Source organism: Cetorhinus maximus, chromosome 1 (assembly GCF_964194155.1).
Source record: "Cetorhinus maximus chromosome 1, sCetMax3.hap1.1, whole genome shotgun sequence".
In the NCBI taxonomy this organism is placed as follows: Eukaryota; Metazoa; Chordata; class Chondrichthyes; order Lamniformes; family Cetorhinidae; genus Cetorhinus; species Cetorhinus maximus.
The window spans coordinates 242,991,163-243,008,774 of record NC_135879.1 but is presented as its reverse complement, the minus strand read 5'-3'; the positions used below and the strand labels follow the sequence as shown (position 1 = coordinate 243,008,774).

General features: G+C 46.7%; 1 protein-coding gene across 1 annotated transcript in view; it reads left to right on the top strand.

The window, feature by feature from the left end:
• Positions 1-17,612, top strand: part of dysf (dysferlin, limb girdle muscular dystrophy 2B (autosomal recessive)) — a 322,715-nt gene that overhangs the window by 169,739 nt on the left and 135,364 nt on the right. The window contains exons 30-31 of the mRNA XM_078555028.1: positions 14,974-15,064; positions 16,201-16,278. Of these exons, the coding sequence (XP_078411154.1) occupies positions 14,974-15,064; positions 16,201-16,278 (169 nt within the window). The remainder of the gene's footprint in view (positions 1-14,973; positions 15,065-16,200; positions 16,279-17,612) is intronic.

Sequence of the window (17,612 nt, the reverse complement as noted above, 5' to 3'; positions counted from 1 at the left end):
TGCATCAATCCCAAACTAATCCCACTGCTCCACTCTCTCCCCATCGCCCTGTATTAATCCCAAACTAATCCCACTGCCCCGCTCTCTCCCCATCGCCCTGCATCAATCCCAAACTAATCCCACTGCTCCACTCTCTCCCCATCGCCCTGTATTAATCCCAAACTAATCCCACTGCCCCACTCTCTCCCCATAGCCCTGTATCAATCCCAAACTAATCCCACTGCCCCACTCTCTCCCCATATCCCTGTATCAATCCCAAACTAATCCCACTGCCCCGCTCTCTCCCCATTGCCCTGTATCAATCCCAAACTAATCCCACTGCCCCGCTCTCTCCCCATCGCCCTGCATCAATCCCAAACTAATCCCACTGCTCCACTCTCTCCCCATCGCCCTGTATTAATCCCAAACTAATCCCACTGCCCCACTCTCTCCCCATAGCCCTGTATCAATCCCAAACTAATCCCACTGCCCCACTCTCTCCCCATCGCCCTGTATTAATCCCAAACTAATCCCACTGCCCCACTCTCCCCCCACAGCCCTGTTTCAATCCCAAACTAATCCCACTGCCCCACTCTCTCCCCATATCCCTGTATCAATCCCAAACTAATCCCACTGCCCCACTCTCTCCCCATAGCCCTGTATCAATCCCCAAACTAGTCCCACTGCCCCACTCTCCCCCCACAGCCCTGTTTCAATCCTAAACTAATCCCACTGCCACACTCTCTCCTCACCGCCCTGTATCAATCCCAAACTAATCCCACTGCCCCAGTCTCTCCCCATGGTCATGTGTCACAGAATCACAGAATTGTTACAGTGCAGAAGGAGGCCATTCAGTCCATCATGTCTTCACCAGCTATTCGAAGAAGCAATTCACCAAGTTCCATTCCCCACTTTCTCACCGTAACTCTGCACACAGAGGTGGTGGCACAGTGGTATACAGTCGAGAGGGAGTTGCTCTGGGAGTCCTCAACATCGACTTCAGACACCATGAAGTCTCAAGACATCAGGTCAAACATGGGCAAGGAAACCCCCTGCTGATTACCACATACCGCCCACCCTCAGCTGATGAATCAGTGCTTCTCTATGTTGAACACCATTCGGAGGAAGCACTGAGTGATAGACAGGGCTAAGCGATCCCACAACCAACGGATCAGATTTAAGCTCTGCAGTCCTGCCACATCCAGTCGTGAATGGTGGTGGACAATTAAACAACTCACTGGAGGAGGAAGCTCCACAAATACCCCCATCCTCAATGATGGAGGAGCCCAGCACATCAGTGCAAAAGATAAGGCTGAAGCATTTGCTATAATCTTCAGCCAGAAGTGCCGAGTGGATGATCCATCTCGGCCACCTCCGGAGGTCCCCAGCATCACAGATGCCAGTCTTCAGCCAATTTAATTCACTCCACGTGATATCAAGGAACGTCTGAAGGAACTAGATACTGCAAAGGCTATGGGCCCGGACAATATTTCGGCAATAGTGCTGAAGACTTGTGCTCCAGAACTTGCCATGCCCCTAGCCAAGCTGTTCCAGTACAGCTACAACACTGGCATCTACCTGGCTATGTGGAAAATTGCCCAGGTATGTCCTGTACACAAAAAGCAGGACAAATACAACCCGGCCAATTACCGACCCCTCAGTCAACTCTCCATCATCAGTAAAATAATGGAAGGGGTCATCAACAGTGCTATCAAGCAGCGCTTGCTTAGCAATAACCTGCTCACTGATGCCCAGTTTGGGTTCCGCCAGGGCCACTCAGCTCCTGATCTCATTACAGCCTTGGTTCAAACATGGACAAAAGAGCTGAACTCCTGAGGTGAGGTGAGAGTGACTGCCCTTGACATCAAGGCAGCATTTGACCGAGTGTGGCATCAAGGAGCCCTAACAAAACTGGTGTCAATCGGAATCAGGAGAAAAACTCTCCACTGGTTGGAGCCATACCCAGCACAAAGGAAGATGGTTGTGGTTGTTGGAGGTCAGTCATCTCAGCTCCAGGACATCACTGCAGGAGTTCCTCAGGGTAGTGTCTTCGGCCCAACCATCTTCAGCTGCTTCATCAATGACCTTCCTTCCATCATAAGGTCAGAAGTGGGGATGTTCACTGATGATTGCACAATGTTCAGCGCCATTCACGACTCCTCATATACTGAAGCAGTTCATATCCAAATGCAGCAAGACCTGGACAATATAAAGACTTGGGCTGACAAGTGGCAAGTAATATTTGCTCCACACAAGTGCCAGGCAATGACCATCTCCAACAAGAGAGAACCTAACCATCGCCCCCTAATGTTCAGTGACATTACCATCACTGAATCCCCCACTATCAATATCCTGGGGGTTACCATTGACCAGAAACTGAACTGGACTAGCTATATAAATACTGTGGCTTCAGGGGCAGGTCCGAGGCTAGACCTGTACAAGTCAGGAGTGTGATGGAATATTCTCCACTTGCCTGGATGAGTGCAGCTCCCACAACACTCAAAAAGCTTGACAACATCCAGGACAAAGCAGCTCACTTGATTGGCACCACATCCACAAACATTCACTCCCTCCGCCAGCGACGCACAGTAGCAGCAGTGTGTACCATCTACAAGGTGGAGATAAAATCCGGCGGCAGAGAGGGAGTCCCAGCACACAGAGGGGGGGCCTGTGTGAGAAGGGCAGCAGTGGTGGGAGATAAAAACCAGCAGCAAAGAGCCCCTTCAACCTGCTTGTATCTGTCAGAGCTGCAGTGTGATGTCAAAGGAAAACAGGTAGGTGATTGGTGGGTATCTCTCCCGGGTCTCTTTTGATTGGCCAAGTGGTTTAAATCAGGAGACGTTATTACAGCTGAAGAGAACAGTTAAGAAATACACTTTTAAAATATTTAACATCCAAATTAATTATTTAAATAGAATGGAGATGGCTGGGTAGGTGATGTGTTGCAGCTGTAGCAGGTAGGTGCTGGTGGATGACGGTGCCATCCACGGTGACCACATCTGCAGCAAATGTTGGCAGCTCGAGGAACTTCGGCTCAGAGTTGATGAGCTGGAGTCTGAGCTGCGGACACTGCAACACATCAGAGAGGGGGAAGAGTTACCTGGACACTATGTTTCAGGAGACAGTCACACCCCTTAGATTAATTACATCAAATTTAGTCTGTGGTCAGTTGTGACTGCGAATGAGGCAGATGCGGGGATCCAGAATTTAGCTTTGGAGGAGCCTCAGCCAGTGCCCTTGTCCAATAGGTATGTGGTTCTTGCTTCTAGTGTGGACGAGGGCACAGACTGCAGGGAGGGTGAGCGAACTAACCACAGCACCGTGTGGTACAAAGCGCCATTCAAGTGGGGGATGAAAAGCGAAATGTAGTAGTAATAGGGGTTAGCACAGTTAGGGGAATAGATACTGTTCCCTGCAGCAAAGGCAGAGAGTTCTGAAGGCTGTGTTGCCTGGTGCCAAGGTTAAGGACATTTCTTCTGGGCTGGAGAGGAACTTGGAGTTGGAGGTGTTCTCGTAGGAAGGGAGGGGTCCACATAGGTACCTACAGCATAGGTAAGGCTAGGAAAGAGGTTCTGCTGAGGGACTACGATCTGCTCGGGGCTAAATTAAAAAGCAGAACCACAGAGGTAATAATCTCCGGATTACTACCTGAGCCATGGGCAAATTGGCGAAGGGTAAATAAGATTGGAGAGGTAAATGCGTGGCTCAAAGATTGGTGTGGGAGAAATGGGTTCCGATTCATGGGGCACTGGCACCAGTACTGGGGAAGGAGAGAGCTGTTCCATTGGGATGGGCTTAATTTGAACCATGCGGGGACCAGTGTCCTGGCGAATGGTATAACTAGGGTTGTAGATACGACTTTAAACTAATTAGTTGGCGGGTGGGGAAGGGTTCAATTGAAAGGAGGTTTAAAAAATCAAAAAGGAACGAGAGAGCAGAGGTGCAGGGTAGTGAAGAGGTGAACAATAATCAAAGCCCAACAGGAAGGAGCAGACAATATAAGCAGAGGAGTGTAGCAGAAATTAGCACTAAACTGAGCAATAATGGTAAAAAGTCAAAGCTTAAGGCTCTTTATCTGAATGCACACAGCATTTGTAACAAGATGGATGAGTTGAGAGTACAAATAGGAATAAATGGATATGACTTGATCGCTATTACAGAAACATGGTTGCAGGGTGACCAAGACTGGGAACTCGATATTCAAGGGTGTTCGACATTCTGGAAAAATAGGCAAAAAGGAAAAGGAGGTGGGGTAGCTTTGTTAATAAAGGAAGGTATCATTGCGGTGGTGAGTAGTGATGTAGGTGCAATAGATCGTGATGTGGAATCAGTTTGGGTGGATATAAGGAATAGCAAGGGGAAGAAATCGTGGGCAGGGGTCATCTATAGGCCCCCGAAGAGTTGCCTCGCTGTAGGACAAAGTATAAATTGGGAAATAATGGAGGCGTGTAAGAAGGGCACTACAATTGTCATGGGTGATTTTAATCTGCATATTGACTGGACAAATCAGATTTGCAGGGATAACAGGGAAGATGAATTTGTGGAGTGCATCTGGGATTGCTTCTTAGAACAAGACATTGCAGAGCCTAACTGGGAACAGGCTATATTAGATCTAGTAATGTGCAATGAGGTGTTAAGTGTCCTCTGGGGATCCTCTAGCAACCACCACATGGTAGAATTTCAAATTCAGTTTGAGGGTGAGCAACTGGAGTCTCAAACCAATGTCCTCAACTTAAATAAGGGTAATTACAGGGGTATGAAGAAAGAGTTGTTTAAAGTGGGCTGGGAAAATAGACCAAGGGGAAGGTCAGTGGATGTGCAGTGGCAGACATTTAAGTAGATATTTCATAACGCTCAGCAAAAATTTATCCCGGTCAAAGAGAAGGACTGGATGAGAAGGATGAACCACCCGTGGTTAACAAAGGTGGTCAGGGAGAGTATCCAATCAAAAACTAAGGCATACAAAGTGGCGAAAACTAGTGGTAGGCCAAAGAATTGGGAATTTTTAGGAACCAGCAGCAGATGATTCAAAAGCTAATAAAGAGGGAGAATATTGACTCTGAAGGTAAATTGGCAAGAAATATAAAAACAAACAGTGAAAGCTTCTATGGGTATATAAAAAGAGAGTGGTGAAAGTGAGGGCGGGGCCCTTGGGAGGATGCGACTGGAGAATTGATAACAGGGAACAGGGAAATGGCAGATAATTTGAATCAATATTTTGCATTGGTCTTCCTGGTGGAGGACACTATAACCATTCCAAATATATCAGATAAGCGAGGAGCTAATGGGAGGAAAGAGCTTGTAAGAGTCTCTATCATGAGGGACAAAGTATTTGAGAAACTAAAGGCAGACAAGTCACCAGGACCTGATGACCTGCATCCATGGGTTTTAAAGGAAGTGGCTGCAGAGATTGTGGAGGCATCGGTCGAAATATTCCAGAATTCACTGGATTCCGGGAGGGTCCCAGCGGATTGGAAAACCAATCAAGAAGGGAGGGAGTCAAAAAGCAGGAAACTATAGGCCAGTCAGCCTAACATCTGTCATTGGGAGAATGCTAGAGTCCATTATTAAGGAAGAAATAGCAGGATGTTTAGAAAAGCTTAACGCAATCAAACAGAGTCAACATGTTTTTGAGAAAGGGAAATCATGTTTGACAAATTTGCTCGAGTTCTTTGAGGATCGAATTGGGGGCATCGAATGAAGCTTTGTGGGTAGAGCTTAGGAATAAAAAAGGGGCAGCCACATTGTTAGGTGTTTATTATAGACCCCCAGATAGTCAGCGGGAAATTGATGAGCAAATATGTGCACAATTTGTGGAGGTGTGTAAAGAACAATAACAATAGGGTCATTATATTAGGTGATTTCAACTTTCCCAACATTAATTGGGATAGACATAGTGTTAAGGGCTCGGATGGAGTGGATTTCTTGAAATGTGTACAGGAGAACTTTTTAGGTCAATTTGTAGAGGGTCCAACGAGGGTTGGCGCAGTGCTGGACCTAATTCTGGGGAATGAAGCCGGACAGGTGGCTGAGGTGGTGGTGGGTGAGCATTTTAGCGATAGCGACCACAACATGGTACAGTTTAAGTTTGTTATGGACAAAGAAATAGACAAGTTGCAAAAAAATGTTTTGGATTGGGGGAGAGCGGATTTTAGTAAAATAAGGCAGGATCTGGCCAAGGTAGATTGGGAACAGCTACTTGTGGGGAAATCTACAAAGGAGCAGTGGGGGGTGTTCAAAAAATAAATGGGGAGGGTACAGGCTCAACATGTTCCCTCAAGGGTGATAGGAAGGAGTAACAAGCCCAGAGAACCATGGATGACCAGAGATATTCAGGATATGATGAGAAGGAAAAGAGAGGCTTTTAGCAGTACAAGGGAAGCAAATCAGCGGAGGCATTAGTGGAGTACAGAAAATGCAGGGGGGAGCTTAAGAAAGCAATTCGGAGAGCAAAGAGGGGATATGAGAAAGCTCTGGCTGGTTAAAGGTTATCCTGGCTGGCTGGTTATCTCAAGATATTCTATAAGTACATTAATGGGAAGAGGATAACCAGGGAAAGAGTAGGGCCCATTAAGGACCAAGGGGGCAATCTATGGGTGGAGCCAGAGGACTTCGGTAGAGTGTTGAATGAATACTTCACATCCGTCTTCACCCAAGAGAATGAGGGTGAAGGTATGGAACTCGGGGAGAGAGACTGCGAGGTTCTTAAGCAAATTGATATAGGGAGTGACAAGGTATTGGAGGTGTTGGCAGGCTTAAATGTGGACAATTCTCCTGGATGATTTGTGTCCCAGACTGCTGAGGGAGGCAAAGGAGGAGATCGAAGGGGCTCTGACCCAAATTTTTAATTCCTCTCTGGCCACGGGGGAGGTGCTGGAGGACTGGAGAACAGCTAATGTGGTTCTGCTATTTAAGAAGGGTTGTAGAGATAAGCCAGGGAACTACAGGCCAGTGAGTCTCACGTCAGTGGTAGGGAAACTATTGGAGAAAATTCTGAAGGAGAGAATCTATCTCCACTTGGAGAGGCAAGGTTTGATCAGGGATAGTCAGCATGGCTTTGTTAGAGGGAGGTCATGCCCAGCAAATTGGATTGAAATAAACGACATAGATGACTATGTGGGGGTAGGATTAGTGGATGACACAAAGATTGGCTGCGGGGTTAACAGTGAGGTTGAGTGTTTTGGGCTACAGGAAGATATAGACGGGATGGTCAAATGGGCAGATGAATTTAACCCTGAAAAGTGTGAGGTGATACACTTTGGAAGGAGTAATTTGACAAGGAAGTATTCAATGAAAGGCATGACACTAGGAAGTTCTGAGGAACAAAGTGACCTTGGCTTGTGTGTCCATAGATCTCTGAAGACGGAGGGACATGTTAGTGGGGTGGTGAAACAGGCATATGGGACACTTGCCTTTATCCCAATCGAGGCATAGGTTACAAAAGTAGGGAGGTCATGTTGGAGTTGTATAGAACCTTGGTGAGGCCACAGCAGGAGACGGTCTGGAATGCGCTGCCTGGGAGGGTGGTGGAGGTTGCCTCACATCCTTTAAAAAGTACCTGGATGAGCACTTGGCACGTCATAACATTCAAGGCTATGGGCCAAGTGCTGGTAAATGGGATTAGGTAGGTAGGTCAGGTGTTCCTCACGTGTCGGTGCAGACTCGATGGGCCGAAGGACACCTTCTGCACTGTGTGATTCTGTGATTCTGTGTAATATAACAAGCAGAGTTGATAAAGGGGAACTGGTAGATATAGTGTATTTGGATTTCCAGAAGGCATTTGATAAAGTGCCACATAAAAGGTTATTGCACAAGATAGGAGCTCACAGTATTGGGGGTAATGTATTAGCATGGTTTGAGGATTGGTTATCACACAGAAGACAGAGAGTCGGGATTAATGGGTTTTTTTCAGGTTGGAAAGATGTAACTAGTGGACTGCTACAAGGATCAGTCCTAGGGCCTCAATTATTTACTATCTATATTAATGACTTGGAGGAAGGGGCAGAGTGTAATGTACCCAAATGTGCTGATGATACCAAAATAGGTGGGAGGGCATGTTGTGATGAAGACGCAAGGAATTTGCAAGGGGATATAGACAGGTTGAATGAGTGGGCAAAAACTTGGCAGACGGAGTTTAATGTAGGAAAGTGTAAGGTCATGCATTTTGGTAGGAAGAATCAAAAAGCAGACTATTATTTAAGTGGAGATAGACTCCAAAAAAATGCAGCACAGAGGGATCTGGGTGTTCTTATGCATGAAACCCAATAAAGTTAGGATGCAGGTGCAGCAAGTAATTAAGAAGGCGAATGGAATTTTGGCCTGTATTGCTAGGGGGTTGGAGTTTAAACATAGGGAAGTCTTGTTACAACTGTGCAGGGTGTTGGTGAGGCTGCACCTGGAGTACTGTGTACAGTTTTGGTCCCCGTATTTAAAGAAGAATATTGGAGGCAGTTCAAAAGAGATTCACTGGGTTGATTCCTGGGATGAAGGGGTTGACTTATCAAGAACGGCTAAACGGGTTAGGCCTTTGTTCATTAGAGTTTAGAAGAATGAGGGGTGATCTTATTGAAACTTACAAGATTCTGAGGGGGCTTGACAGGGCAGACGTTGAGAAGATGTTTCCACTAGTGGAGGAATCTCGAACTAGGAGACATAGTTAAAGAATAAGGGGACACTCATTTAAAACTGAGATGCAAAGGAATTTCTTCTCTCAGAGGGTAGTGAATGTTTGGAATTCTCTACCCCGGACAATTATGGAGGCTAGATCACCGAAAGTATTTAAAGAGGAGGTAGATAGATGTTTGAAATATCGGGGAGTTGGGGGCAATGAGGAGCTGGCACAAAAGAGGAGTTGAGGCCTGGGGCAGATCAGCCATGATCTTATTGAATGGTGGGGCAGGCTTGAGGGGCCGAATGGCCTACTCCTGCTCCTATTTCTTATGTTCTTATGTTGTTATTATCTGTTTCCTGTCATTCAGCCAATTCTGTTGCTGCTGTCCATTTTATTCCATGAGCTATAACTTTACTCGCAAGTCTGTTGTGTGGCGCTGTACCAATGCCTTTTGGAAGTCCATGTACATCACATCAACATCTGTTACCTTTTCTAAAAACTCCAGAAAGTTAGTTAAACACAATTAAGAAATCCATGCTAGCTATGTTTTACCAATCCGCATTTGTATATGTGATCATTGATTTTGTCCCTAATTATTGTTTCTAGAAGTTTCCCCACCACCAAGTCAAACTGACCAGCCTATCGTTGCTGGGCTTAACCTTATATCCTTTTTTTGAACAAAGATGTAACATTTACAATTCTCCAGTCCTCTGGCACCACCTCTGAGTCTAAGACAGACTGAAGAATTATGGCCAGTGCCTCCAAAATTTCCACTCACTCTTCTCTCGGTATCCATGGATGTATCTCATCCAGTCCTGGTGCGGTATCAACTTTAAGTACAGATAGCCGATCCAATTCCTCGTCCTTGTCAATTTCGAACCCTTCTAGTGTCCGAATTACCTCCTCGTTCACTGTGCCCTGGGCAGCATCTTCTCCTTTGATAAAGACAGGTGCAAAATATTCATTTAATACCTCAGCTACGCCCTCAGCCTCCATGTGTGAATCCTTTTTATGGTCCCTAATCAGTCCTACTCCTCTCTTTACCACCGTTTTACTGTTTATGTGCCTATAGAAGACTTTGGGATTACCTTTTATGTTAGCCTCCTTTCATGCTCTCTCTTTATACTTCGCTTATTTGCTTTTCCACTTCCCCTCTGAACCTTCTCTAGTCACTCTGGTTCTTGGTTGCATTAGCCACCTGATGTCTGTCATGAACACACTTGTTCTGCTTCACTCTAATCGCTACCTCGTTTGTCACCCAGGGAGTTCTGTACTTGTTTGCCCTACCTTTCCCCTTCGAGGGAATATACCTTGACTATACCCAAGCACTCCCTTTTGGAAGGTAGCCCATTGACCAGCTAGCATTTTCCTGCCAATCTTTGACTCCAAATCCATTCCCAGATCCACTCTACCCCAGAGCAGTTGGCTTTCCCCCAGTTAACTATTCTTAGCCTGGACTGTTCTTTGTCCCTTCCCATAGTCAGCTTAAACCTTATGACACAATATCCATTGTCCCCTGAATGTTCTCCTACTGACACTTGATCCATTTGGCCCACTTCATACCCGAGAATCGGGTCAAGCAATGCCTCCACCTCCCACCTCCCCCATCTCGTTGGACAGGAAACAAATGGCTGTAGAAAGTAACAAACCAAAAGTAGTCCCACTGCCCCACTCTCTCCCCATGGCCCTGAATTCTCCTTTAAAATGAAGCAGTGGCCTTTGCTTCAAGCACTCCCCTTGGCAGCAAAAATAATTCTATAATTCCATTCTCTAAATATCTGGCTCCCTAGCGAGAGCCCTTTGCATTCTGCCCCACAGCCCTGACAGAGGTTGAGGTTCTGTGTTCAACAGAAACATTCTAAATGGTTTTAATTTAGTTTACAACACTATAATATTTTTGTTGAAGGTGTGCCAGCTGCTATGAGTAGCGGGGCTTATACTGACTACATAGAACATGTTATGAGGTGATTTGGAAATGGCAGCTTGCAGGCACAGCCTGGATGAAAGAAATAAGGGACTGATGTGTTCGCCACAACTGCACGGCTGACAATTTCTTCCTGTCTCCACACATCCTGAGCTGTGGAAAGTTCAATTTTCCGACTGTTAAATGGTCTCCTTCTCTCTCTCTCTCTCTCTCTCTCTCTCTCTCTCTTCCGTCTCTCTCAGAGTATTGTCCACTGGCCGGCTCGGCATTAGTAGCGTGTGTGGTCCATCTTAAAGGGACATCGCCGGGGAGTCTGAGGTCAGGCCGCATTTCTGGGAAGGATGAAGCATGGCGTACTTGGCACTTGGTCAGGGCAGTTTTTTTACACCTCTTTTTTGTCCCGAGGGTGCTGGCTCATGTTAGGATGAGGTCCGAGATTGGGCGGTGGGGCGTTGCAGTTATCTCGATATCAGTTCAAACAGCAAGGGATCTCTGTGGGGTAGCGGGGACAGGGGGGGGTGCGGGTGAGGATAGAGGGTTTGGTTTCAGTGCAGTGCTGCTGGCTGGCCCAACTAGGCATCCAGAGGTAGCTGGCCTGATTTTGGTAACGCCTGGCAGTCCCGTTTTGTGCCCAGCAGGAGGAGGGAGAGAGGGGGAGGGGATCATGGCCCTCTTGAGTCTGCGTCACCAGTGAAGCTGGGATGTCGAGTGCCAATGTTTAATGGTGTTTGCTTTTGAGCCATAGATCGGCCACCAGTAAAGAGGCCTCCACTGTGTACATTGGCTTCAGCCGAGGGCTAATCCTGCCAGGGGAACGTTATGAACTGGTGTACTGTAAGAGTCAGTTGTGATGGTTAGTGTGGAGAGAAGCCTCTCCAGGGTGGAAATGCAGAGACCTGGGGATACAGACCATGCAAATACAATAAACAAGTAAACTGGCAGAGAACAGGCGATGGAAGGTGAATACAACTTCCATGACTGAGGGCCTTGGAATAGCTTCAAGAATAATTACTCACGTACTCATCCGCATAGCCACACATAATCACCCACACATCGTATGTTGCACATGCGCACAGGCAGTGCCCAATTGCATGCAGAAACATACAGTGCACAAACATGCAGGCGTGCAATCCTCAAATTAGCGACCTTAATCATAAACACACTCAGTCCTTAGTCTAGATGCAGGAAGACACACACACACACACACACACAAACACACACACATTCACAAACAAACACACACACTCACAAACACACACATTCACAAACACACATACAGACACACACACACTCACAAACACACACACAGACACACAGACTCACAAACACACACATTCACAAACACACATACAGACACACACACACACACACACACACACTCACAAACACACACACACACACAAACACACACATTCACACATTCACACACAAACACACACACACACACTCACAAACACACACACTCGCAAACACACACTCACAAACACACATTCACACACGCACTCACACACAAACACACACACTCACAAACACACACACACTCACAAACACACACACTCACAAACACACACACTCACAAACACATACACACTCACATACTCACACACACACACATACACACACATACACACATACACACACACACTCACAAACACACACACACACACAAACACACACATTCACAAACACACACATTCACAAACACACACTCACAAACACACACTGACAAACACACACATTCACACACAAACACACACACAGACACACACACAAACACACACACACTCACAAACACACACACACATTCACACACAAACACACACTCACAAACACACACACTCACAAACACACTCACAAACACACATTCACACACGCACTCACACACAAACACACACACTCACAAACACACACACACTCACAAACACACACACTCACAAACACATACACACACACATACACTCACACATACACACACACACACACTTACAAACACACACATACACACACATACACAGACTCACACAAACACACACACATACTCACACAAACACACACACACTCACACGCACACACACTCACTCACACACACTCACAAACACACACACACACATACACACACATACACCTCCCCCCCACCCCCCCACCCCCGAATCTTCAAATCAGGAAAACATGCAAATTCAGGCTGAAAACTGGGGAGAAATTGACGGATTTCAGTGCACAAGTGCTGCCATATTGGTGAAGGTCCCTCTTTAGACGACCCAGAAGCTTCCTGGAACAGGCATTAGGCCCCCTATAGAGTAGGTCAATGAGAAGCCTGGTGGCTGCTGAATGGCAGAGCAGGCTTGAGGGGCTGAATGGCCTACTCCTATTCCTAGTTAATATGTGTTTTCTCATGGATATAATGAGAGGCTGCCAATCGAAATGGAAATATTTTTAAATTTGAAATGATGAATCAAAATCCTTCCTGTGGACCCAGGAGGAGCAGACTTGTCACAATTGACCCTCCAGCCAACCCCTCCTGGACTTATCTTCACAATCTGAAGTAAAAATTGGCAGGGTGATAAATAGTGAGGAGGATAGCTGTAAACTGCCGGGGGATATCAATGGACTGGGTCAGGTGGGCAGAGCAGTGGCAAATGGAATTCAACCCAGAAAAGTGTGAGGTAATGCACTTGGGGAGGGTTAACAAGGCAAGGGATTAAACTATGAATGGTAGGAGCCTGGAAAGTACTGAAGATCAGAGGGACCTTGGTGTGCATATCTACAGATCTCTGAAGGTAGCAGGGCAGGTGGATAAGGTGGCTCAGAAGGCATATGGGATATTTGCCTTTATTAGCCGAGGCATAGAATACAAGAGCAGGGGGGTTATGCTGGAACTGTATAAAACGCTGGTTAGGCCACAACTGGAGTACTACGTGCAGTTCTGGTCATCACATTATAGGAAGGATGTGATTGCACTGGAGCGGGTACAGAGGAGATTTACCAGGATGCTCCTTGGGCTGGAGGGTCTGAGCTATGAGGATTGGATAGGCTGGGGCTGTTTTCCTTGGAGCAGTGAAGGTTGAGAGGGGACCTGACAGAGGTGTATGAGATTATGAGTGACATAGATAGGAAGACACTTTTTCCATTGGTAGAGAGGTCAATAACCAGGGGGCATAGATTTAAGGTAAGAGGTAGAAGGATAAGAGGTTGTGGAGAAATTTTTTCACCCAGGGGGTGGTGGGAGTCTGGAACTCACTGACTGAAAGGGTGGTTGAGTCAGAAACTCTCGTAACATTTAAGAAGTATTTAGATATTCACTTGAGTTGCCATAGCCTCCAGGGCTATGGGCCAAGCGCTGGAAAATGGGATCAGTGTAGTCAGATCTTTGTTGACCGGCAGAGACACGATGGGCCGAATGGCCTCCTTCTGTAAACGTCAATGAGTTTACACAAGCTACTTGTGAGCGTGTGAGAAGCACCAGAAGCTCGTGAATAAGATGCCATCGAGGTCTAAGGGTCAGCTTAGGGCTTGTCTCAGACCATTTGATTGGTCTGGGACAGGCCCAGACTAAATCCTACCTACCAGACTCTCTACATTCATCGTGTTCAATACCCTTTAGCTGGGTGTCAACGGGCATTTCCCTTTATTCCTTCAAGGGATGTGGGTGTCACTGACAAGGATGGCATTTGTTGCCCATCCCTAATTGCCCTTGAACTGGGTGGCTTGCTGGTCTATTTCAGAGGGGCAGTTAAGAGTCAACCACATTGCTGGAGTCACATGTAGCCCAGTCTGGGTAAGGACGGCAGGTTTCTTTCTCTTAAAGGACATTAGTGAACCAGATGGGTTTTTACAACAATCAATAATGGTTTCACGGTCAGCATTACTGAGACTTGCTTTATATTCCAGATTTATTCATTGAATTTAAATTCCACCAGTTGCCGCGGTGAGGATTGAACCTGTGCCCCCTGGGCATTAGCCTGGACCTCTGGATTACTAGCCCAGCGACATTACCACTACACCACCATCTCCTCAAATGAGACAGATGGTTGTAGATCAAAGCCCCCACCAGAGACTTTGAGCCCCTAATCCAGGTTGACACTCCCAGTGCAGTACTGAGGGAGTGTTGCTCTCCTGGGAGTGTCATCTTTCAGATGAAACATTAGAGTGTGGCCTTGTCTGCTCTCCCAGGCCACTGAGATCGGCGGTCACTATCTTGGAGCAGAGCAGAGGATGTCCTGGTCAATATCTGTGCCTCAACCAATGCCAGTGAAGCAGATTATCTGGTTACCTAGTTTGATTACCTGGTCTGCGAGCTTGCTGTCCATTAATTGGCTGCCCATGGAACTGCACACGGCAGGAAAGAGGGCCACATGACAGAAGGAGAAGGAATTAGAAAATAATTAACGTGAGTTTATTGCTAAGAAGATTCAGACACCTTTACCCTCCCACGGAAAGTGACTGTGGTCTATTTTTACAGGGTGGAGTTACAGATGACAAAAGTGAGGAGAAGTCATTGTCCACCCTCAACCTGGGTGTGAATACACCAACCGTCTCCTGTATCTTTGACCGTAAGTACAGAAGATTCTCCTCCTTCCTCACTGTGAGCTTCTGCTTGGCTGAGTGTATTTATGTGGACAATGATGGGGGTGGGGTGTGTGGGCGGGCGCAAATGTCAGTGAATGGTTCCCTGATTGTGTGCATGGGCGTGTGTGTGTGTGAGAGAGAGAACGGGTGTGTGTGTGTGTGTGTGTGTGAATGGGTGTGTCTGTGTGTGTGTATGTGTGTGTGTGTGTGGGGGGATGTGGGTGTGTGTGTGTGAGAGAGAGAATGGGTGTGCGTGTGTGTGAATGGGCGTGTGTGTGTGTGAATGAATAGCTGTGTCTGGGTGTGTGTCTGGGTGTCTGTGTGTGTGTGTGTCTGTGTGTGTGTGTGTGTGTGTGTGGATGTGTGTGTTTGAGAGAGAGAGAATGGGGGTGTGTGTGTGTGAATGAATGGGTGTGTGTGTGTGTCTGTGGGGATGTGTGTGTGGGTGTGTGTGTGTGAGGCGAATGGGTGTGCGTGTGTGTGAATGGGCGTGTGTGTGTGTGAATGAATGGGTGCGTCTGGGTGTGTGTGTGGGGGGAACGTGTGTGTGTGTGAGAGAGAAAGAATGGGTGTGCGTGTGTGTGAATGGGCGTGTGTGTGTGAATGAATGGGTGTGTCTATGTGTGTGTGTGTGTCTGGGTGTATGTGTGTGTGGGTGTGTGTGTGGGTGTGTGTGTGTGCGTGTGGGTGTGTGTCATAATGGTTTGTGAATCTTTGGAATTCTCTACCCCAGAGAGCTGTGCATGCTCACTCATTGAGTATATTCAAGACAGGGATTGATAGATTTTTGGACACTGAGGGAATTGGGGGATATGGTGATCGTGTGGGAATGTGGAGTCGATGTAGACTATCAGCCATGACTTACTGAATGACGAAACTGCCTCGAGGAGGAAAAATGGCCTACTCCTAATCCTAATTCTTATGTTCTTATGTAATTGGCCTGAAATAGCCAAGAATGTCACATATATCAAACTGATTCAAGAGAAGGTCCATTGCCCCTCTCTTCGGGTAATTTGGAATGGTGATAATCGAGCCTATCCAGCCTTGCCCACACCCCGGGAATGATATTTTAAAAAAGAACGCAGTTTCTGAGCTACAGGAATTCTTCTGCTGTTTTCAGATGGGACCAGATACCACCTCCGATGCTACCTGTACCAAGCAAGAGACCTGATCGCAATGGACAAGGACAGCTTCTCTGGTAAGTTTCAATGCACACACGGTCTGTCATCATCTAGAAGCAGCTCTGAACAGCTTGACAAACTTACTGACACAAGTGGTCAACCTCACACAAGCTTGAAATTGTTTTTGTTTAGTTGCTCTCTATCTCCTCCTGGTGTTGCTGTCCCAGATGTGGGGTTTCACAGCTGGTGGTGGCTGGTTTAGCACTGTCTTGTTCTGAAGAAGGGTCATACGGACTCGAAACGTTAACTCTGTTCCTCTCTCCACAGATGCTGCCGGACCTGCTGAGTTTTTCCAGCATTTTCTGTTCTTCGCACTGTCTGTGTTGGGAAGTGCAACATGATTAGGGCTTAATGAGCAACTACCTGCATTGATATAGCACCTTTAACAGTCAAACATCCCAAGACAGGAGCGATATCGGACAAAATTAGACAGCAAGTCACATGAGGAGATGATAGACCAGAAAACCAATACCTCCCATTAGGTGTTACAGGCAATGAAGTATTTTTGAAGTGTAGTTACTATTGCAATGTAGGACCTTTCCCACCACTGCCCCCTCCCCCCATCCCACCGCCACTAGGGCCATCTGTCACTTGCTCATGTTGTTCTTTCCAGAGTGCTTACCCTTGTCCTGCTATTACCACATTCTGCTCTCTGACCTTAACGCCACCATCAGCACCTCCTTTAGCCAGTACCACTACCATTAACACCCCCTTTGTCCTTTTGTCCATGACATCTTTGTCAATCTCCCTTATGCCTCCACCTGACCTTCTTTCCAGCTTCACCCCCTTAAACAGTATAAATTTCATCACATTTTTACTTCTCTTTAACTCTGAAGAAGTCGTACGGACTCGAAACGTTAACTCTGTTTTTGTCTCCACAGACCTGCTCAATTTTTCCAGCATTTTCTGTTTTTGTTTAGGACCCTTTGTGATCTGGGCTCATAGTGTATTTTTTTGTAAATTACAATATTTAACAAACTGAAAGCATTCTTGACTCTCCCCGTGAGACACAAATTCATGAACTGAGGTGGCTGGGGAGGAAGGTAACGTATTGAAACGGATAGGCAAAGTAAAGCCAGAAACTCAGATACCACAGCACATGAGAAGGCTCAGGGGGTGAAGGTACAGTGGCCAGGCAGTATCACTTCATTCAGAGGGTGATGAGCAACTGGCATGGGGTTAGCAGGAAGGGTGTGTAAGGCAACCACTTACTAAACAATGGGGGCAATGGGGAGTTGGGAACTGGTGTTCTGAGGAAGAGCGACCAATTATCTGCAAGGCCATTACTGGACAGTTCCCATCTTGCTGCATTTATGATACGTAGAGGAGACCACATTGTGAGCAGCAAATA